Below are 23192 nucleotides of genomic sequence, written 5' to 3' on the forward strand. Positions count from 1 at the left end.
TATGGAACATAGAATCATAGGGAACTTGGAGATCTTCCAGCCCAACCTCCTTCTCAATGCAGTAGACCTTACACGATCTCAGACAAATGGTTGTCCAGTCTATTTTGGACAATCTCCAGTGACCAGTACACACATGTCTGGAAGACAAGATATTCCACAGATTAATCCGTGGTCGTGAACATTAAAGAGCTGCCTTCATTTCTGTGGCCAACACTCAACCTCTTGATTGTTGAGCAACAATGTGTTGGGTTCCATGCTATCTTTTCCTCCACATGCCTTCCCCAATGTGACATAAGAACCTCTCTTGCAGATGGTGAAGCCAGCTCTGCCCTTCAGGTGGTCACCCCAGAGGAACATGCAATGGGACCTGACCCTGGAGTTGCCAAATCAGCGACCATGAAATCTGACAAAATGGGAGATAGCCTGACCTGTATCATCTGCCAGGAACTGCTTCACGACTGCGTCAGGTATGGATGGACAGTGATCATAAGTTGACTAAGAGAGAATGGAAGAGTCCAGATGAGCTGGAGAGAGGATGTCTGGTGGGAAAAATAAAGTGAAGAAGGTTGGATGGAGGGAAAGGGTTGAACTAGCTCATTTTCTCTGCAGTAGGACTTCAAAGAAAAGTAGCCTTTGTCAGGAGCACAGTTGAGAAGCTTGGTCATACATCACTTTTCTAGCCTTTGAATAGGATTGAGAATAGACAAGGTTGCCTTGCTGCCTCTATTTTGTCTTGAAGCCCAAGAGCCAAATGTTGGTTCAACTCAAGCAGCATTGAGAAGGATTGAGTGGGTGGGTAGGTAGGTAGGTAGGTAGGTAGATAGATAGATAGATAGATAGATAGATAGATAGATAGATAGATAGATAGATAGATAGATAGATAGATAGATAGATAGATACAGTGGTACCTCGGTTCTTGACCACAATTCGTTCCAGAAGTGTGGTCGAGAACCGATTTGGTCGCGCATTCTGGGGGGACCGAGGGACAGACGTTTTGTTTCTCTCTGACTGACCAGCTACAAAGGAAACCATTCTACTCCCTCCCTCCCGAAACCCGCCGGCCCAACTGGGACCAAGTTATCTTGCCAAGCGGACGGCGAGGGAACCCCGTCGTGTTGGGGATCCTGGAAGTGGACTTGGCGGAGGCTCCCCACACCGGGGACGGCGCCCCAGAGACGGTTGGCGGTGCCCCTCAGCAGGCGGCCACTCTTGCCCGTGAAGGTGGTGAGGTACTCCATGAGGGGCTCGAGGCACCATGGCCCGTCCAGACTTAGGACGGGGCGCGCGCCACAGCCTCATGGCGGACTAGAAGCCGAGTTCGGAACAGAAACGGAGAGCAGCGCGGCCGGGGGAAGAGAGCAAAAAAAAAAAAGTTGGGTCTGACGCCGCCTCAGGTCCCTTCCTACAGCTTGGAGCGTTTAGACTAGAGACATGGGTGGCTGTTTAGTGGGCGGCCAGGATGGGCGTGTCGGATTCCGACTCCCATTCCGTCTCACCCCGTCCCCTCAGATCTTGTAGCATTTCGGATAATAAACAAAATTTTCTGTGGCTGTTCGGTATCTGAATTTTTGTTCAGATACCGAAGCAAATTTTTGCCGAAAATTTTGTTCGGTATCCGAAATGTACGAGAAAGGAAGCGTTCGAGTACCGAGGTACCACTGTACATAGATACATACATAGATAGATACATAGATAGATACATAGATAGATACATAGATAGATACATAGATAGATACATAGATACATAGATAATCCATCTCCCTCCTCCTTTTCCTGTCTTTAGTTTGCAGCCCTGTATGCACACTTTCTGCGCCGCTTGCTACTCAGGGTGGATGGAGCGATCACCTCTCTGTCCAACATGCCGCTGTCCCGTGGAACGGATCTGTAAAAATCACATTTTGAACAACTTGGTCGAAGCCTATCTCATCCAACACCCAGGCACGTGAGGAACATGGGATCTGTACAAGCGTTCTTGTCATTAAAAATACTTGTGCTGTTTTTTCCCAAGTCAACATTGTCCGGATGATGTAGGGTGATGTACAGACCAACAACAAACCCAATGATTTGTACTCTTGATTTGTATTTTTTGGGGGGGGGGGGCAGGAGGGGGTTGGACTAGATGACCTATAACAGTGATGGCGAACCTTTTTTTCTCAGGTGTCAAAAGAGCGTGTGCGCGCACTATCACGCATGCACAAGTGCCTACACCCATAATTCATTTTATTTCATTTCATTTCATTTTATTGGATTTGTATGCCGCCCCTCTCCGTAGACTCGGGGCGGCTAACAACAGTGGTAAAAACAACATGCGACAATCCAATACTAAAGTAGCTAAAAACCCTTATTTTAAAACCAATCATACATACAAACGTACCATACATAAATTGTGGAAGCCAAGGGGGAAAGAATATCTTAATTCCCCCATGCCTGACGACAGAGGTGGGTTTTAAGGAGCTTACGAAAGGCAAGAAGGGTGGGGGCTTGGGGAGGGCAATTCAATGCTTGGGGAGGGCAAAAACTGCTTCCCCCCTCCCCCCGAGGCCTTCTGGAGGCCAGAAATGGCCTGTTTCCCAACTGCTGCTGTGCCCAGTAGGCTCACGTTTCGCACTCCCAGGTTCCAAAGGCTTCCCTGGAGCCGGGGCAGAGTAAAAACACCCTCCCTGATCCCCCCTGAGGCTCTCTGGGAGCCAAAAACGCCCCCCAAGAGCCTCTGCGCAAGCCAAAAATCAGCTGACCGGCACACACATGTTTGTTGGAGTTGAGCTAGGGCAACGGCTCATGTGCCAACAGATATGGCTCCACGTACCAGCTGTGGCACCTGTGCCATAGGTTCGCCACCACTGACCTATAATGTCCCTTCCAACTTTAATACTAATCCAATCTACTCTGAGACAGTTGAGAAAAAAAAGGAAAATTGGCAATACTTTGGGAATGGACTTTAGGTAGTCCTTGACTTACAACCACAAATGAGCCCCCTCCCTAAAATTTACGTTGCTAAGTGAGAAATTTGTTAAGTTAGTTTTGCCCCGTTTCACGACTCTTCTTGCTTCCGTTTAGTGAGTCCCTGCAGTTGTTAAATTAGTAACACTGTCGTTAAATGAATCTGGCTTTTCCCCATTGATTTTACTCAGTCGGTCCCAAAATGTGATTAAATGACCTCGGGACGGTTGACGTAGGTCATAAATGTGAAAAATGGTCGTGAGTCGCTTTTTTCAGTGTTGTCGTAACTTTGAATGGTGACCAAAAGAGCTGTTGTAAACCGAGGGCTGTCTGCATTAACCCATGGATAGCTTCTTGAACTAAAAGTGATTTTTCTCAGTGTACATCTCAATTTTCTTTTACAAGATTTGTTAAGATGAAAGTAGGAACAATTTGCCAGAATTCCAGTAGATGAACCTATGACAATTGGGTAGAGAATTTTGGTTGCTAAGAAAGGCAGTTGTACCCAAATTTAAGACCCCTACTTGTTAATCTGACTTTCTCCACTGACTTCGTTGGGAAAGGGCCAAATGTCCTCCTGACCCCAGAACATTGCAACTGTCCTAAGTCCAGGTGGGTTGCCACTCAAAGTTTGATCGCATGACTATGAGGATACTACGGTGGTCATATGTATGTTTAAGTTTATTGGATTTATATGCCGCCCCTCTCCGAAAACTCGGGGCGACTAACAACAATCATGAACAATATACAATAAAATCCAATACTAAAAGCAAATTAAAACCCCTCAATATATAAAACCAAATATACATACAAACATACCATGCATACAGTTGTAACGGCCTAGGGGGAGAAGAAGTCTTAATTCCCCCATGCCTGGCGGCAGAGGTGGGTTTTAAGTAGCTTACGAAAGGCAAGGAGGGTGGGGGCAATTCTAATCTCTGGGGGGAGTTGGTTCCAGAGGGCCGGGGCCGCCACAGAGAAGGCTCTTCCCCTGGGTCCCAACTGGCATTGTTTAGTTGACGGGACCCGGAGACGACCCACTCTGTGGGACCTAACTGGCCGCTGGGTTTCGTGCGGCAGAAGGTGGTCCCTGAGATAATCTGGTCCGGTGCCATGAAGGGCTTTATAGGTCATAACCAACACTTTGAATTGTGACCGGAAACTGGTCGGCAACCAATGCAGACTGCTGAGTGTTGGTGTGACATGGGCATATTTGGGGAAGCCCATGACTGCTCTCGCAGCTGCATTCTGCACGATCTGAAGTTTCCGAACACTTTTCAAAGGCAGCCCCATGTAGAGAGCGTTACAGTAGTCGAGCCTCGAGGTGATGAGGGCATGAGTGACTGTGAGCAGTGAGTCCCTGTCCAAATAGGGCCGCAACTGATGCACCAGGCGAACCTGGGCGAACGCCCCCCTCGCCACAGCTGAAAGATGTTTCTCTAATGTGAGCTGTGGATCGAGGAGGACGCCCAAGTTGCGAACCCTCTCTGAGGGGGTCAATGATTCTCCCCCCAGGGTGATGGACGGACAGATGGAATTGTCCTTGGGAGGCAAGACCCACAGCCACTCCGTCTTGTCTGGGTTGAGTTTGAGTTTGTGAGGACCAGCCATGAATCGGGTTTGGGGGTATCTTTTCAAACATTATTCGAATCCCGAGGAAGTGCTGGGGAATGGAAGGATTAATACAGTTGGTCATTTGCATTCTTGGGGAGAATCGTTGAGGACACTTGGAAAGGGGGTATTTATGTCTTCAAGGTCCCCTGAGAAGTGCAAATGGGTGTGGAGCCTTCTGCATTTACAACACAGTCCTATCAGCAATTCCAAGAATTTTCCACACCCATTTGCACTATTCAGGTACAGATAATCCATTAAATGGCTGCAACAACTCTCAGAAACAGGGCTAACAACCAGATGGCTGCAAGGAATATAAATCCTTCCATTCTTCACCATTCAGTTAGAAACTGAAGAAGCTTATTGGATGGGGAGCGAAATGTCTTCAGGGAAAAACCAAAAAGTCCTTTTGAAAAAAACACCTTTGGAACTAAGCAACAAACCCGGATAAGACGGAGTGGCTGTGGGTTCTGCCTCCCGTCCATAACCCTGTGGGGGGAATTATTGACCCTCTCAGAGAGGGTCCGCAACTTGGGCGTCCTCCTCGATCCACAGCTCACATTAGAGAACCATCTTTCAGCTGTGGCGAGGGGGATGTTTGCCTGGTGCACCAGTTGCAGCCCTATCTGGACCGGGACTCACTGCTCACAGTCACTCATGCCCTCATCACCTCGAGATTCGACTACTGTAATGCTCTTTACATGGGGCTACCTTTGAAAAGTGTTCGGAAACTTCAGATCGTGCAGAATGCAGCTTCGAGAGCAATCATGAGCTTCCCCAGGTATGCCCATGTTACACCAACACTCCGCAGTCTGCATTGGTTGCCGATCAGTTTCCGGTCACAATTCAAAGTGTTGGTTATGACCTTTAAAGCCCTTCATGGCATCGGACCAGAATATCTCCGGGACTGCCTTCTGCCGCACAAATCCCAGCAACCAGTCAGGTCCCACATAGTCGGCCTTCCCCGGGTCCCGTCGACTAAACAATGTCGTCTGGCGGGACCCAGGGAAAGAGCCTTCTCTGTGGCGGCCCCGACCCACTGGAACCAGCTCTCCCCAGAGATTAGGATTGCCCCCACCCTCCTTGCTTTTCGTAAACTTCTTAAGACCCACCTCTGCCGTCAGGCATGGGGAAACTGAGACATCTTCCCCAGGCCTATATAGTTTATGTATGGCATGTTGTATGCATGTTCTTTAAATTATGTGTTTTTAACTTTGTAATATTAGATTTGTATTGTATATTGTTTTCTATTGCTGCTGTGAGCCGCCCCGAGTCTGCGGAGAGGGGTGGCATACAAATTTAATAAATAATAATAATAAATTAATAAATAATAATTCTATGATCCGCATTTCGACCATAACAGAAGTTTATTTGTTTTTTTACTTTCTAGATAAGTGTCGTAGTGAAGAAGACCTTAAAAGTATGGATGCTCGGAACAAAATCACTCAGGACATGCTACAGCCGAAGATTCGAAGATCCTTTTCAGATGAAGATGGAAGTTCAGAAGACATGCTGGATCTGTCAGATGTAGACAGCGAATCCTCTGATATTAGGTAAAAAGATCATGTGGGCAGCGGATATACTTGGGTGGGTTCTCTTACAACAGGTGTCAGCCTCTGAAGTAATACACCCATAGCAAACAGAACTATGAGGCAGGTAGATTCCTCAAAGAACAGTTTTATTTGGAGGTAACATTGACACAACTCTGGTGAGAGAGTTCCCACAAGTTTTCACCTAATTAAAAAGTAAAAGGTATGTTAGGGTACAGTAGGGTAGAGTAGAATAAAGAGGACTGGGGAAATTAGAATAGTGGAATTTGGAATTAGAATAGTGGAATACAGTGATCCCTCGATTTTCGTGGGCGTTGCGTTCCCAGACTGCCCATGAAAGTCGAATTTCTGCGAAGCAGAGATGCGGAAGTAAAAACACAATTTTTGGCTATGGACAGCCAAAAACTACCCCCGCGCACCCTTTTCCAAGGCCGCGCAAGGAGCCGGGCTTGAAGTTAGGGGCGGGGAGCGACGAAAGTGCGGAGGCCGGCAAAGATTGTTTTGAATGTCGGCCGCCATCGCGCCTCCGGCCCCCTCGCCGCTACCCCCCGCCCGCCTGATCCGCCCCTCTCACCGGCTTTCTTGGAGCATGGGTCCTCCTGTAGCAGCGCTGGCGACTACGGCTTCTCGTCCTCCTCATTTGGCTGCTAGCCGCTCTGAGCGCTTTGAGAATGCCTGCCCCGCCCCTCTCGCAGTCCCATAGCTGAGAGCGCTTTCGTCCCAGCTGTCAGCGAGGGGGCTACAGGAGAGGCGGGGCAGGCATTCTCACAGAGAGAGAGCAACAGACAGAGCGAGATAGAAAGGAGAGAGGGAGAGAGAGAGAGAGAGCAAGAGGGGAGGAGAGTGAAAGGTAGAGAGAGAAATGATAGAAAAAAGGGGAGAAAAAAAGAGAAATGAGAAAATGATTGAAGCAGAGAATGACAGGAAAGAGAGAGAGAAGTGACTCTTGGTGATGACGTATGACATAATTGGGTGGAAAAAACCGTGGTATAGAAAAAAAACCACGGAGTATTTTTTAATTAATATTTTTTGAAAAACCGTGGTATAGCCGTTTCGCGAAGTTTGAACCCGCGAAAATCGAGGGAACACTGTAGTGGAATTTGGAATTAGAATACAGTAATAGTGGAATTTGGAATTAGAATAGAGGAATAGTGCAATTTGGAATTAAAATTAAGGAATATTTGAATTTGGAATTAGAGTAGAGCAATATTGGAATTAGAATAGAGGAATTAGAATTGAATACTTCATTGGCCAAGTGTGATTGGATACTGAAGGAATTTGCCTTTGGTGCATATGCTCTCGGTATACATAAAGAAAAATAAAATACATTCATCAAAAATCATAAAGACACAACACTTAGTGATAGTCATAGGTTACTAATAAGCAAATACTACTAGGAACCTAAATAAGACAAGTATATTTCATCAAGATACAAGCAACCTAGTTATAGTCATAAGTGGGAAGAGAGGAAGGATGAGAATAATAGTAATACAGTCTTAGTAAATTATTTGACGGTGTTGTGGAAATTAGTTATTGAGCAGAGTGATGGCATTTGTGGGGGGAAACTCCCCTTGTGTCCAGTTGTTCTGGTGTGCAGTGCTCCATAGTGTTGTTTTGAGGGTAGAAGTTGAAACAATTTATGTCCAGGATGTGAAAGGTCTATAGATATTTTCACAGCTCTCTTTTTGTCCGTGCAATATACAGGCCCCCAATGGAAATTTCCTTTCCCCCAAACAATAAGTCATATTATCTAATCTAGTTGCTGGCTGTTTGCCTGGTTCTGTACTCCTCCTCCTCTTCTCTCCAGCCACCTGTTGGACTGTCCTTGGTTTCCAAGGAACTATTTTGTTTTGGCTGCAAAACCCCAGCTATCTCTATTCCAACTCCCACCCCTGTTCCCCTCGTCACCAGACAACACCGAAGCCTCCAAGCCGGTCTCAGCCAACTTCAGGACACTCTCAAATGTGCAAACAATTTTCATTAAAGCAGAACAGGTGGTCCTTGATTTCTAACGCTTCATTTAGTAGCCATTCAAAATGACAACAGGGGGGGGGGGAATGAACTGTGAACTGGTTTTCATACTTAACAACCATGTAGCAACACCCTCGATTACACGATCAGAATTTTTTTTCTTAAAATATACTTTATTATTTTTTCCATAAAAAGATATACAAACTCACAAACATTTAAAACACATAATAGGGGTTACAATTACCCCTCTTTTCTTGAAGTCAATTTTTAATACAGAAAAAAGGATATATTCTTAAGTCTTTAAACATAATATTTTAAGTGAAAAGAAGAATTTTGTCTACATATTCTAATAAACATAGGGTTAAGTTAATAAAAAAAAGAAAAAAGAAAAACCAACAACAACAACAAATATCAATAACATTTGGATATATTCATGCAATTTTCGTAACCTTAATTTTAATTTTATTTTTATCTATCCATGTATAAACTTTATTCCAAATAATATAAAAATCAGATTCTTCTTGATCATTCAGAATTTGGAGAGGCTTGGCAACCAACTCATATTTTATGGTGGTTGCAGTGGTCCGGAGTCACATGATCAACATTTGTGACCTTTTGTGATGCCCTTTTCAGACTTTGTGATAAACAATAAGCATTAGTGATAGTCATAGGTTACTAATAAGCAATCAAATACTACTAGGGAATTAAATAAGACAATATATTTCATAAAGATACAAGCTACATAGTCATAGTCGTAAGTGGGAAGAGAGGAAGGATGAGAAGAATAATAGCAATACAGTCTTAGTAAAGTATTTGATGGTGTTGTGGAAATTAGTTGTTGAGCAGAGTGATTGCATTTTGGGGGGGGGGGACTCTCCTTGTGTCCAGTTGTTCTGGTTTGCAGTGCAGAGTCTTAATACAAATCTAATGAATGAACGAATGAACAAACAAACAAACAAACAAACAATCAAATTGGAGAATCCACTTAATCCCCTTGGATACTGTTGTGGTTAGCTCTGGCCCAGCTCCTGCCCCAAGGACTGTGGATGTGGGGGAGACATCCACATGCTGCAGGCCTGTTTTGCCCCCGGTGGAATCTGCTGATGAAGGCTCCTCTGACCAAGAAGACATGAGTGACAGGGAGGAGGAGAGTGTGGCAGACAGCTCAGAAGGAGATCAATTATCTAGCTCCTCCTTGGATTCAGAACAAGAGTTAATGATACACACAGGCATGCGGAGAGCGATGCATAGGCAACAACAACTGAGAGATTATTATCAAAGAATATGAGGCCACCTGTGGTTGGGTGGGGCTGTGGTAATTAGTGAGGCTGCTATAAAGAGCAGCCTGTGGGTTTGGCCATTGTGGAGGATTATCTGATCGTTGTGTTTCGTGACTGCTTTACTGACTTTGACCTTTTGTGTGCTGATTTTTCCCTGCTTTGAAACTAAACCAGAGCAAAGTGTGTTTCACTTTGTGAAAGAAGGACTGTAAATTGCCTCACAGCTGCAAGCTAACTATCACAGAACTGATAAGGGACTTGTATAATTTACCAGTTTGTTTGGAGACGAGTGCTCTTGGCTATACCAAAAGAGGGCTTAGTTTAAGTGAATTTTCATTACAAAGAAGATTGTTTTGAATTTTCAAACGTGTGTGTGTCTGAAATTTGTACCTGTGAATTTTTGGGAGGATTCTACCAGAGAGCCCGACAGAACAGATACTAACTTAAGAACTGCAGTGATTTGATTTAACAAAGTGGCAAGAAAGGAACGTGGCATGGCTAGTATAGTGAAGAGAAGGACCCGGGGAGACAGAATAGTAGCATTCCAATATTTGAGGGGCTGCCCTAGAGAGGGGTAGGTTTTCCAAAGCACCTGAAAGCCAGGCAAGGAACAATGGATGGAAACTGAACAAGGAGAGATTCAACCTGGAAATAAGGAAGAATTTTCAGAGAGTGAGATCAACCAGCGGAACAGAAGTTGCCTTAAAAACCTCCAGTGATGGAGTACTCACAACTTCTGGAGGCAGGCTGTTCCACTGGCTAATTGTCCATTGTTCTAACGGCATAATGAACCAGTTAGACTTCAAGGTGGCTATTTGGGCTGGATCGGAACTCACTTTGTGGCAATTACCGTGGCAATTTCACAAACATGCCTCTCCATCTTTGCAGTCAGACATACGTCGTATGCCGGCAGTGTCCTGGTTATCGTCGGCAAAGTGTCCCACATTTCACCTTTCACGAGGAGGACGAAAGACCAGAACCTGGGCAGGTTCCTGGAGATTCCCCATCGACTTCTTCCAACTTCCCAGCAGGTAGAGGTGAGCTGTTGGCAGTTCAGACTGGTTTGGTGAACTGGTAGTTCCAACCAGCAGCTGGGCCCACCCACCAGCCTGGCGCTATCCCGTCCTATATATCTCAATCTGGCTCGTTCAACCAGCGTATCACTCACTCTGTGTTAGCAAAAACTTCAGAAGAGAAGGATTTAGGGGTAGTGATTTCTGACAGTCTCAAAATGGGTGAGCAGTGTGGTCGGGCAGTAGGAAAAGCAAGTAGGATGCTCGGCTGCATAGCTAGAGGTATAACAAGCAGGTAGAGGGAGATTGTGATCCCCTTATATAGAGCGCTGGTGAGACCACATTTGGAGTACTGTGTTCGGTTCTGGAGACCTCACCTACAAAAAGATATTGACAAAATGGAACGGGTCCAAAGACGGGCTACAAGAATGGTGGAAGGTCTTAAGCATAAAACGTATTAGGAAAGACTTCATGAACTCAATCTGTACAGTCTGGAGGACAGAAGGAAAAGGGGGGACATGATCGAAACATTGAAATATGTTAAAGGGTTAAATAAGGTCCAGGAGGGAAGTGTTTTTAATAGGAAAGTGAACACAAGAACAAGGGGACACAATCTGAAGTTAGTTGGGGGAATGATCAAAGGCAACATGAGAAAATATTATTTTACTGAAAGAGTAGTAGATCCTTGGAACAAACTTCCAGCAGACGTGGTTGGTAAATCCACAGTAACTGAATTTAAACATGCCTGGGATAAACATATATGCATTGTAAGATAAAATACAGGAAATAGTATAAGGGCAGACTAGATGGACCATGAGGTCTTTTTCTGCCGTCAGTCTTCTATGTTTCTATGTTTCATGCAGCTGCCTGAGAAAGATGTGCTGGAAGCACGCGCGCATGAAATCACACTGTGTTCACCCACATTTTCAGTTCTGCACTAGGCGAACCAGTTGTTAAATTTCTGTGCAGCCCACTGCATCCAGGTGTTATCTTCTTGAGTTGGAAAGGCCAGATGGACCTTGTAACTTTTTCACGAGCCTATCAAGATCTTGGCTTCCCTGGGGGGAAAAAAATTCAATTCAATTCAATTTATTAGATTTGTATGCCGCCCCTCTACGAAGACTCGGGGCGGCTCACAACAATAATAAAAACAATATTCCAGCGAAAACAAATCTAATATTAAAACCCTATCATATTTAAAAAAGCAAACAACATATACATACCCAAACATAAATATTAAAAAAAGCCTGAGGAAAAGGTGTCGCAACTCCCCCGTGCCTGGCGGTATAGATGGGTCTTGAGTAATTTACGAAAGACAAGGAGGGTGGGGGCAGTTCTAATCTCCGGGAGGAGTTAATTCCAGAGGGCTGGGGCTGCCACAGAGAAGGCTGATTTTTCTACTGCGCGCCCCAGTGAAATGTGGGTGGGGGGGCCCTGTGCTGTTTATTCTGCCTCTGCACAGTTTTTCTGATACCGCTGGTATGCATTTGTATTTATTTTATTTATTTATTTATTGGATTTATATGCCACTCCTCCCTGAAGACTCGGGGCGGCTAACAGCAATCATAAACAGTGTACAATAATAATCCAATACTAAAAGCGAATTAAAAACCCCTTAATATAAAAAACCAAACATACATATAAACATACCATGCATAAAATTGTAAAGGCCTAGGGGGAAAAGGAATCTTAATTCCGCCATGGCTGGCGGCAGAGGTGGGTTTTAAGTAGCTTACGAAAGGCAAGGAGGGTGGGGGCAATTCTAATCTCTGGGGGGAATTGGTTCCAGAGGGCCGGGGCGGCCACAGATTAGGCTCTTCCCCTGGGTCCCGCCAAGCGGCATTGTTTAGTCGACGTGACCCAGAGAAGACCCACTCTGTGGGACCTAACTGGTCGCTGGGATTCGTGCCGCAGAAGGCGGTCCCTGAGATAATCTGGTCCGGTGCCATGAAGGGCTTTATACGTCATAAGCAACACTTTGAATTGTGACCGGAAACTGATCGGCAACCAATGCAGACTGCGGAGTGTTGGTGTAACATGGGCATACCTTGGGAAGCCCATGATTGCTCTCGCAGCAGTTTCCGAACACTTTTCAAAGGTAGCGCCATGTAGAGAGCATTACAGTAGTCGAACCTTGAGGTGATGAGGGCATGAGTGACTGTGAGCAGTGACTCCCGGTCCAAATAGGGCCGCAACTGGTGCACCAGGCGAACCTGGGCAAACGTCCCCTTTGCCACAGCTGAAAGATGTTTCTCTAATGTGAGCTGTGGATCGAGGAGGATGCCCAAGTTGCGAACCCTCTCTGAGGAGGTCAATGATTCTTCCCCCCAGGGTGATGGATGGACAGATGGAATTGTCCTTGGGAGGCAAGACCCACAGCCACTCCGTCTTGTCTGGGTTGAGTTTGAGTTTGCTCCTACGCTGCCCACAATCCTTCTTGGAGAGAGTCATTGGAGAGAAGCTGTCCACAGCTGTCAGGCAAGTTGTTTGATAGCAATAGCATTTAGACTTATTTTCCACTTTGTAGTGCCTTTACAGCGGTTTACAGAATCGGCCTATTACCCCCAACAATCTGGGTCCTCATTTGACCCACCTCGGAAAGATGGGAAGGCTGAGTCAACCTTGAGCCAAGATAGTGAGATTTGAACTTGCTGAACTACAGCTAGCAGCGAACCGAGTAGCATTTGAGAAATAAGTCACACTCCACTCCTGTATTCTCACACAAGGTTTGATTTATTCCCAACACTGAATTTCCCTTTCAGTTTCCATCCAGGTTAAAGTTCATTTCACATTCCCCACAAGTGCAATCATGTGGACCAATCCGGTGCAGGGATTATTGGTTTCTTCAATCGTTCAGTTGACCTTGGGCTCTGCGTAAAGGAGTGGAATCCCAGCGACCGGTCAGGTCCCACAGGGTTGGTCTTCTCCGGGTCCCGTCAACTAAACAATGTCATTTGGCGGGACCCAGGAGAAGAGCCTTCTCTGTGGCGGCCCTGACCCTCTGGAACCAGCTCCCCCCAGATATCAGAGTTGCCCCCACCCTCCTTGCCTTTCGCAAGCTCCTTAAAACCCACCTCTGTTGTCAGGCATGGGGGAATTGAATTTTCCCCCCCCTTCCCTCTAGCCTTATAGAATTTATACATGGTATGCTTGTTTGTATGATTGGTCTCTTAAATTGGGTTTTTTTAGATTATTTTTTAATATTAGATTTGTTACATTGTTTTCTTTATTGTTGTTAGCCGTCCCGAGTATTCGGAGAGGGGCGGCATACAAATCTAATTAATAAATAAATAAATAAAATAAATAAGTGTGTGTTGGTATAAATCTCTCTCTCTCTCTCACCCCTATCGCTGCTGCTGTCAAGCCAAAAACCTCTAACTTCACATAATGACTTTGGGCCTGACAGTTAGCTGAAATAGCCTGCAGTGATGCACTCTAACCACTGCGCCACCCCGGCTCTTAACATGGGAACTTCATCCCTGGAGGCTTTCAAAGGGAGATCGGACTTCTGTGTTTTTGCAATGTTGCAGGGGAATCCCAGCAGGGGAATCCCAGCATCGCAAAAACGAGCGCTTCGCTGGCAACGGAAGTCCGGAGGTGGGATTTCCCAGCGAAGGGAGCATCAGTGAAATCGCAGCATCGCAAAAACACCGAAGTCCTCGAAAACCCACCTCCAGACCTCTGTGTTTATGCGATGCTGCGATTTCACTGAGGCTCCCCTCGCTGGGAAACCCCACCTCTGGACTTCCGTTGCCAGCGAAGCGCCCGTTTTTGCGCTGCTGGGATTTTCCTGCTGGGATTCCCCTGCAGCATCACAAAAACACGGATGTCCGGAGGTGGGGTTTCCCATGGAGGGGAGCCTCAGGGGAATCCCAGCAGTGCAAAAACGGGTGCTTCGTTGGCAACGGAAGTCCGGAGGCAGGGAATCCCATGGGCGGCGGTGGGTTTGTAAGGTGAAAATAGAGGGGGGAAAATCTTAAACCCCGGGTTTGTATCTCAAAAAGTTTGTATGACGAGGCGTTTGTAAGACGAGGTATCTCTGTATTTTGTACCACCTGTCAGTGGCGATTTCTCCTCCCGCAGCACTCCAGGAATATGTCTGCCCAGCTCAAGGAAGCCACGTCTTCTGCACTTGCTGTTTCCAACCCATGCCGGACCGTCGAGCGGACCGGGAACAGAACCCGAACATCGCCCCACAGCAGTGTAAGCAAGAGAGCTTTCTCCTTGGAAAAACATGGGCCTTTCAGCCTGTAGGGGGGGGGGGGGGGGAAACCCCAGGATCAGGAATAATGAAAGCCAGAAAAAAAACTTTATTGCAAACAAAGTCAAAAGAAAAGATCAATATGCATATTGAGTCCGAAGAGATCACAGAAAAGAGTCCATGTATCTTTAGGGAAAATTGCTAATGCAGAATACAGTGACACCTCTACTTAAGAACTTAATTTGTTCCATGACCAGGTTCTTAAGTAGAAAGGTTTGTAAGTACAGTAGAACCCCGACTTACGAGACTAATTGGTTCCGGAAGGAGGCTCGTAAGTCGGAACGCTCGGATGACGAAACATTGTTTCCCATAGGAAACAATGTAAAGTCAATTAATCCGTGCAACAACAAAAAAAACCGCTGCCACCGAACGCGGAAGTTAGCGTTTGGCTTCAGGAGACAGCTGCGAAGCGGCGCGCGTGTTTTAAAACGTCACAGCCGGCCTGGGGGGCTCGGGGGGAAGCCCCCGAGCCCCCCAGGCTGGCTGCCACGTTTTAAAACACGCGCGCCGCTTCGCAGCTGTCTCCTGAAGCCAAACGCGGAAGTTAGCGTTCGGCTTCAGGAGACAGCTGCGAAGCGGCGCACGTGTTTTAAAAGGTTGCAGCCGGCCTGGGGGGCTTGCCAGCACCCCCCCGAGCCCCCCAGGCCGGCTGCCACGTTTTAAAACACCCGCGCCGCTTCGCAGCTGTCTCCTGAAGCCAAACGCGGAAGTTAGCGTTCGGCTTCAGGAGACAGCTGCGAAGCGGCGCGCGTGTTTTAAAAGGTTGCAGCCGGCCTGGGGGGCTTGCCAGCACCCCCCCGAGCCCCCCAGGCTGGCTGCAACCTTTTAAAACACGCGGGATACGAGCGCCAAGGAGCTGTCTCCTGAAGCCGAACGCGGAAGTTATCGTTCGGCTTCAGGAGACAGCTCCTTGGCGCTCGTATCCCGAATGTGAGCTCGGGAGGCAAACAAAAATGTCGCTCCCCTCCCAGCTCTTATCTCGAGTAGCTCGTAAGTAGAGCTGCTCGTATGTCGAGGTTCCACTGTAGAAGCAATTTTTCCCATAGGAATCAATGTAAGACAGGCTACAAGAATGGTGGAAGGTCTTAAGCATAAAACGTATCAGGAAAGACTTAATGAACTCAATCTGTATAGTCTGGAGGACAGAGGGAAAGGGGGGACATGATCGAAACATTTAAATACGTTAAAGGGTTAAATAAGGTTCAGGAGGGAAGTGTTTTTAATAGGAAAGTGAACACAAGAACAAAGGGACACAATCTGAAGGGGGAAAGATCAAAAGCAACGTGAGAAAATATTATTTCACTGAAAGAGTAGTAGATCTTTGGAACAAACTTCCAGCAAACGTGGTTGGTAAATCCACAGTCACTGAATTTAAACATGCCTGGGATAAACATTTATCCATTGTAAGATAAAATACAGGAAATAGTATAAGGGCAGACTAGATGGACCATGAGGTCTTTTTCTGCCGTCAGTCTTCTATGTTTCTATGTTTCTAAAAGCAGATAATGTGTGCAAACCCATTAGGAAAGAAATAAAAGCTTGGAATTTGGGTGGGAGGAGGAGGAGGAGGAAGAGGAGGAGGACAGTCGCTGCCGAAGGAAGACGGTAAGGGGAGGGGAATCAAAAAAATCCAAAACTTTAAGGCTTAAAAAAAAAAAAGAGGGACTCTGAGACGGCGAGGAGGAGCATGCGTCTCCCATACACCCGACGCGAGGCTGCCTCCCCTACACTGCGCCAGAGAGAGAAACCCAGGGGAATGGCAGGAAACTGGCCGGGCCTTCGTGCTGCTCTCAAATTTCCTGGGAAATTTTTCCAGGCTCAGGTTCTTAAGTAGAAAATGGTTCTTAAGAAGAGGCAAAAAAATCTTGGACACCCGGTTCTTATCTAGAAAAGTTCTTAAGTAGAGGTACCAACTATTTTATAGACCCTGTTTCCTCCCATATTCCTCCTATATTTGGGGCGGTGATACAGCACTTTCACTGACCAAAGATGGAGTTGAAGGAGTTGGCAGATGTCTTGAACACCATCATAGCTGGTCAGCCCACTTTGTTAGAAATTTTTCCTTCTGCTTCTTACTCCCATCTAGTTAGAGCCTAGTCCAATGGTTAAGGCTTGAAAGCTAGAAAGCCAGGGATGGTGAGTTCTAGTTTGGCCTTAACCATAATAGCAATAGCACTTAGACTTATATACCGCTTCATAGTGCTTTTACAGCCCTCTCTAAGCGGTTTACAGAGTCAGCATCTTGCCCCCAACAGTCTGGATCCTCATTTTACCCACCTCGGAAGGATGGAAGGCTGAGTCAACCTTGAGCTGGTCAGGATCGAATTCCTGGCAGTCAGCAGAGTTAGCCTGCAATACTACTTTCTAACAACAGGGGGAGAGGGAGGGAGGGAGAGAAGGAGGGAAGGGAAGTGGAATAGCAATAACACTTTGACTTCTATACTGCTTTACAGTCCTCTTTAAGCAGTTTGACAGAGTCAGCCTTTTGCCCCCAACCATCTGGGTCCTCATTTTACTTGCATCGGAAGGATGGAAGGCTGAGTCAACCAGAAGGAAGGAAGGAAAGAGGGAGGGAGGGGAGGGCAATAGCCCTTAAGGTTATATATCGCTTCACAGCGCTGTCCAGCCCCCTCGAAGAAGTTTACAAACTCAGCATACAACAATCTGGGACCTCATTTTACCCACCTCAGAAGGATGGAAGGCTGAGTCAACCAGAAGAGAGGGAGGAAGGAAGGAAAGGAGGGAGGAAGGAAGGGAAGGAAGGGGAGGGAGGAAGGGGAGGAAGGAAAGGGAGGGAGGAAGGGAGGGAAGGAAGGAAAGGGAGGGAAGGAAGGAAGGGGAGGGAGGGAGGAAGGGGAGGAAGGAAGGGAAGGAAGGAAGGGCAATAGCAATAGCCCCTAAGGTTATATATTGCTTCACAGCACTGTCCAGCCCCCTCGAAGCAGTTTACAAAGTCAGCCTATTACCCCACAACAATCTGGGACCTCATTTTACCCACCTCAGAAGGATGGAAGGCTGAGTCAACCGGAAGGAAGGAAGGGGAGGAAGGAGGGTGGGAGGGAAGGAAGGGGAGGGAGGGAGGAAGGAGGGAGGGAAGGAAGGAAGGGGAGGAAGGAAGGAAGGAATGAAGGAAAATAGCAAAAGCCCTTTGACTTATATACTGCTTCAAAGCACTTTTCGGCTCTCTAAGCAGTTTACAAAGTCAGCCTATTACCCCACAACAATCTGGGTCCTCATTTTACCCACCTCAGAAAGATAGAAGCCTGACTCAACCTTGAGCCAGTCAGGATCAAACTCCTGGCAGTCAGCAGAGTGAGCCATTGCACTGCACCACATCGGCTCTAATAAAAGCCAACTGGGCGACTTTGGAACAGTCACCAAGGAGGTGGTGCGTTCCAGTCCTGCCTTAGGCGTGAAAGCTGGCTAGGTGACTCTGGGCCAATCACCAGGAGCTTGGGAGATCCAGTCCCACCTAAACGTTCTGATGACTGAAAATAAATGGGGAGGGCAGGGAATTTAACCAGTGGCCTCTGTCTATATTTTTCATTTCCATCTTCACAGGTACCCTTTGCCACCAGTCCTTCTGCCATATGTATTGGGGATGTCCCCGTGTTTCCTGCTTGGGCTGTTTAGCCCCATTCTGCGGTATGATCCTGTTTGCAATCATCCCCTCTTTCCCCTTGCAAAAAAAACCCCAACCTCTGTTGCAGTTTACTGGCACTGCTGAGATTCTTCCCCCCCTTGGCTTCCAGTCTGCCTTCTGCAGGGGGCAGTTGGCTTCCATGAGTAAGTCTTTTTCCATAAATAAAGCTATAGACTTATACACAGTAAAGTAGAACCCCTCTTCCTTCATCTAGGACAGTGTTTCCCAACCTTGGCAACTTGAAGATATCTGGACTTCAACTCCCAGAATTCCCCAGCCAGCATTCGCTGGCTGGGGAATTCTGGGAGTTGAAGTCCAGATATCTTCAAGTTGCCAAGGTTGGGAAACACTGATCTAGGATAATATACTAGTGGCACCTGCTTTGGGAAACTGCAGCTCGATTCTAAGAGATCCTGACTAATTCATGAAATACCTTGCAGCTTCTTCAGGACACTATGGTGTTTCCCTGAAAATAAGACCCTGTGTTATATTTTTTTTGAACCCTGAAATAAATGCTTGGCCCTATTGCACTGCACTCAGAAGCCCGATTGAGATCATGGTCAGGGAATGTCTTGTTTTGTGGGAAAACTGGATGGGTGGGAGGGAGGGAGGGAGGAATGGTTGGATGGATGGATGGATGGATGGATAGATGCATGGATGGATGGTTGGATGGATGGATGGATGCGTGGGTGGATGGATGCATGGGTGGGTGGATGCATGGATAGATGCATGGATGGATGGTTGGGTGGGTGGGTGGGTGTGGATGCTGCTGAGTCCCCAATGAAAGCAATGCCTTCAAAAGAGGCTAAGAGCAACCCAGCCGTGTGGGGTCACTCACGAACACGAATCCTAGAAAGAAAGCTTGGACACATTGTCTCTCTCTGGGTGAAGTGACATGGAGTAGAGCCATGCGCTCCTTTTTATTTGGGAACATAAGGAAATGGGGTATAATTACATATACATGTCAAAATGATACATCAACCATACAACTTCAAACGTATCTTTGAGTTCTTCCTTTCCCATAGATATCAAGAAACAATCTTCTTGGAACTTCCTAAAAGCAGATGTTTATTCACACCTAATTTCTCTGAAGGCTTCTTCTTTATCTGGCTAATCTTCCTTAATTGCCCTGCTGTTTGTGTGCTCCAGGCAATGAAAATTTCCCCCCTTTGATCCTATAATGTCCTGTCCAGAGTGGTGAAAACTTTGTTTATTTGAGCTGTTTATCTGAGCCCCGTTTGTTTCCCTGTTGTAACTGCCAGGAATGCAGATTAGGCGAGTTTATTGCCCTTCCTTGTCCTGGGTTTTATAGAAATAGAGTATTTTTTATGCTAGAAATCCAGATTTAATACAATCCTATTCTAACATAATTTGCTATACTGAAACAGGTGGGTGGGTGGATGGATGGACAGGACGACAGACAGACAGGACGACAGGATGATTGAGAGACAGAGAGCGCTATAGATAACAAGAGAGAGATATACCTTAATAATGTTTTTCCTTTTCTTTTTTAAACAGAACTCAATCTTGGTAACAAATGTTTAGACGGTGTTCTTAACGGCAATAACTATGAATCAGATATTCTAAAGGTATGGTTTGCAAAAGGTTGAGGGGGCTATTTTGGGGTGGGTTTGTTTTTTGTTTGTTTGTTTGTTTTTGAGATAAGCATTTTGTAAGAACGTGTGAGGTCCATTATTATCCATTATTATTTTACTGAAAGAGTGGTAGATGCTTGGAACAAACTTTCCAGCAGACGTGGTTGGCAAATCCACAGTAACTGAATTTAAACATGCCTGGGATAAACATAGATCCATCCTAAGATAAAATACAGGGCAGACTAGATGGGCCAGGAGGTCTTTTTCTGCCGTCCATCTTCTATGTTGCTATGTTTCTATGTCCACTCTTGTGTTTTCGAGAACTGTCACTTTCATTCCTCGTCCTTTCCCAAGGAGTTTGAAATCTCCACTTGAAAGTTCTTCTGAACATTCTTCATTTTACCTGTCTTCTCTTCTAGGATTACTTGAAGTCTAGAGGGTTGACATGGAAAAACGTGCTGAATGAAAGCCTCCTAGCTCTCCAAAAAGGGACTTTTATTTTACCAGGTAAATCTATTTTGGGGGGAAAAAATAGTATATATACATATATATATGTCACATGTTTTTTTGCTGAATTTGAAAAATAAGGGAGACTAGGATAGATCTATTTCGGCCTTGTTTTGGCCTCATCAGCTAGCCATACCCACTGGGACTTGAACCTGCAACCTTTGCCTCGTAAGGCAGAGAATTATCCTCTAGGCTACAGTATCCAATCCCTTCAGCTCTGCACCAGGGAAGGGTTATATATTTTTGTGTCGAATCACCCTGGTGTATTGAAGGAACATCAACAGCTCCTTATTTGCCTCTCGGCCCAACCCAGGGCCATTTCCAAGGCAGTTAATTTTATTAATAGCCGACAATTCTATCTGTATGTGTCACATGTTTTTAAAATTAAAATTATATATATATATATATATATATATAATGGAATAAAATGATGTATAATATTGTAAACTGTTAATGTACAAGAAAATAGCCTTGAGAATCTGTAAAAGGAAATTGTTCATGTTCTACTTGATTTTGTCTTAGGTGTATGCTATATGTCAGGAGTCCTCAAACTTGGCAACTTTAAGACCAGTGGACTTCAACTCCCAGAATTCTCCAGCAAGCTATGCTGGCTGGAGAATTCTGGGAATTGAAGTCCACAAGTCTTAAAAGTTACCAAGTTTGAAGACCTCTGCTGTATGTTGTAAGTGTTTTATTTGTATGTTTTTTATATATGTATATTTGTTTTTGTATATACAGTGTTCCCTCGATTTTCGCGGGGGGATGCGTTCTGAGACCGCCCGCGAAAGTCGAATTTCCGCGAAGTAGAGATGCGGAAGTAAATACACTATTTTTGGCTATGAACAGTATCACAAGCCATCCCTTAACACTTTAAACCCCTAAATTGCAATTTCCCATTCCCTTAGCAACCATTTAGATTATTACTCACCATGTTTCTTTATTAAAGTTTATTAAAAAAAATATTTATTAAAGGTGGACAAAAGTTTGATGATGATATATGATGTCATCGGGTGGGAAAAACCGTGGTATAGGGGGGGAAACCACAAAGTATTTTTTAATTAATATTTTTGAAAACCCGTGGTATAGACTTTTCGCGAAGTTCGAACCCGCAAAAATCGAGGGAACACTGTATATATATATAAAACAAACATACATGTATACAAAAACATACAAATAAAACACTTACAACATACAGCATAGACATAGCATACACCTAAGACAAAATCAAGTAGAACATTAACAATTCCCTTTTACAGATTCTCAAGGGTATTTTCTTGTACATTAACAGTTTACAATATTATACATTATTGTATTCCATCTTTATTATAATATAAAAACAATGTTTTCAATAGACAGAGTCACCCATTTCTTTTCCAACAACTATTTCATTTGTGTTACATAAGTAAATATCTCAGTATTTTCATATGCAATACACAGAAAGTAGAGTAGTATAATTCTGTATAGTTTCTTCATTTATAGAAGTATTTTACTAGGTAAATCTTTATTTCCCTCCCTCGGGAACATACATATGTTCTGGGAGTGTGTAGAAATTCAGAAATTTTGGAAGGAAGTGCAGAACGAAATAAATAAAATGTTAAATATTAATTGGATAATTACAAAAGAAATAGCGATATTAATTAAACGAAGGACTAAGAGATTTTAAAGAAATAAAAACTGCAGCACTGGAAAGCACTCAAGCAGTAGTGGTATTGGGTTGGAAAGAGTCTATAAAATGGACACTACAGAACTGGTACTGATACATGGTGGACCACATTCATTTTGAAATCATGGAAATAAGATTAAACAACTTTGATGAAAATAAACTGGACAAGCTGATGGCACGATGGAATAAGGTGAAAGGTTATATGCTGTGTAGAATCTGTGACGCAAATGTGAAAAATAAACTCCAATCACTCTTTCAATAATAACAAATGCAAAGTAGAGCCAAGGAAATATATATACAGTATATAAACTAGTAAATATTTTAACTCCCTGCAATTGGTGGTGATGGTTATTGTCGGTCGGGTGATGGGCACACGCACTGTGCACTGTTTTATGTTTGTTTTATATAACCATATTTACAATATATATATATATATGTACTGTATATGAATGATGAGGCAGCAGCCATCTCGATCACCGGAACATAGAAACTTTAATAAAACCACTTAGCTTTCGTTAGCGTGCTGCTAACTTCGTCAGAGTATTAAAATGCCATGGGAGACAATCACCTTTATAAAGCATTATTCAGTCTGCTCATTGCCCGCGTCATAGGGCCACACCCTTCCCTCCCCTCTGCGGCAAGCCTAATTGTGGGCTTACTCATGCTGGCTAAAGGGGGATCTACCGCTTTTACTCGTGTCTGTTGCCTCTTTCCCTCCCCAAGGGAGGAGGTGGAGTTACGAGGCCTAATTGTGGGCTTACTCATGCTGCCTAAAGGGGGATCTACCGCTTTTACTCGTGTCTGTTGCCTCTTTCCCTCCCCAAGGGAGGAGGTGGAGTTACGAGGCCTAATTGTGGGCTTACTCATGCTGGCTAAAGGGGGATCTACCGCTTTTACTCGTGTCTGTTGCCTCTTTCCCTCCCCAAGGGAGGAGGTGGAGTTACGAGGCAATACTTCGGAGGTGTTTGGTATTACTTTCTCCCCCCCATTATCGTTGTTACTTTCTATAGTGGTACATGTCTGCTCTTGCCATTTTTTTGCCCATGCCCTCGTCTTAGGTCTGCACTGTTCTAATCCCCCCTTGTCCCCTGTGTTGGAACTGCATTGTGCCCCTCCCCCTCTACCTCCATGTTGCTCCAGTATGTTCCCTTGCTTCCC

The 23192-nt window shown here is 45.2% G+C and overlaps 1 protein-coding gene across 20 annotated transcripts in view; it reads left to right on the forward strand.

The window, feature by feature from the left end:
- Positions 1–23192, forward strand: part of CHFR (checkpoint with forkhead and ring finger domains) — a 56760-nt gene that overhangs the window by 23747 nt on the left and 9821 nt on the right. For 7 of the 20 annotated variants that reach the window (XR_011559983.1, XR_011559987.1, XR_011559984.1 and 4 more), the window contains exons 8-15: positions 311–467; positions 1784–1938; positions 5942–6104; positions 10241–10389; positions 14449–14568; positions 18188–18271; positions 19788–19858; positions 20284–20371. Coding sequence is in view for 13 of the 20 variants with exons in the window: in XM_070762705.1 (XP_070618806.1) it covers positions 311–467; positions 1784–1938; positions 5942–6104; positions 10241–10389; positions 14449–14568; positions 18188–18271; positions 19788–19858; positions 20284–20371 (987 nt within the window). In the remaining 7 variants the exon portion in view is untranslated. Of the gene's footprint in view, positions 1–310; positions 468–1783; positions 1939–5941; positions 6105–10240; positions 10390–14427; positions 14569–18187; positions 18272–19787; positions 19859–20283; positions 20372–23192 lie in introns of all 20 variants that reach the window. The other 13 variants (XR_011559981.1, XR_011559986.1, XM_070762702.1 and 10 more) reach the window with 3 other exon arrangements.

This window comes from Erythrolamprus reginae, chromosome 10 (assembly GCF_031021105.1).
Source record: "Erythrolamprus reginae isolate rEryReg1 chromosome 10, rEryReg1.hap1, whole genome shotgun sequence".
Lineage (NCBI taxonomy): Eukaryota > Metazoa > Chordata > Lepidosauria > Squamata > Dipsadidae > Erythrolamprus > Erythrolamprus reginae.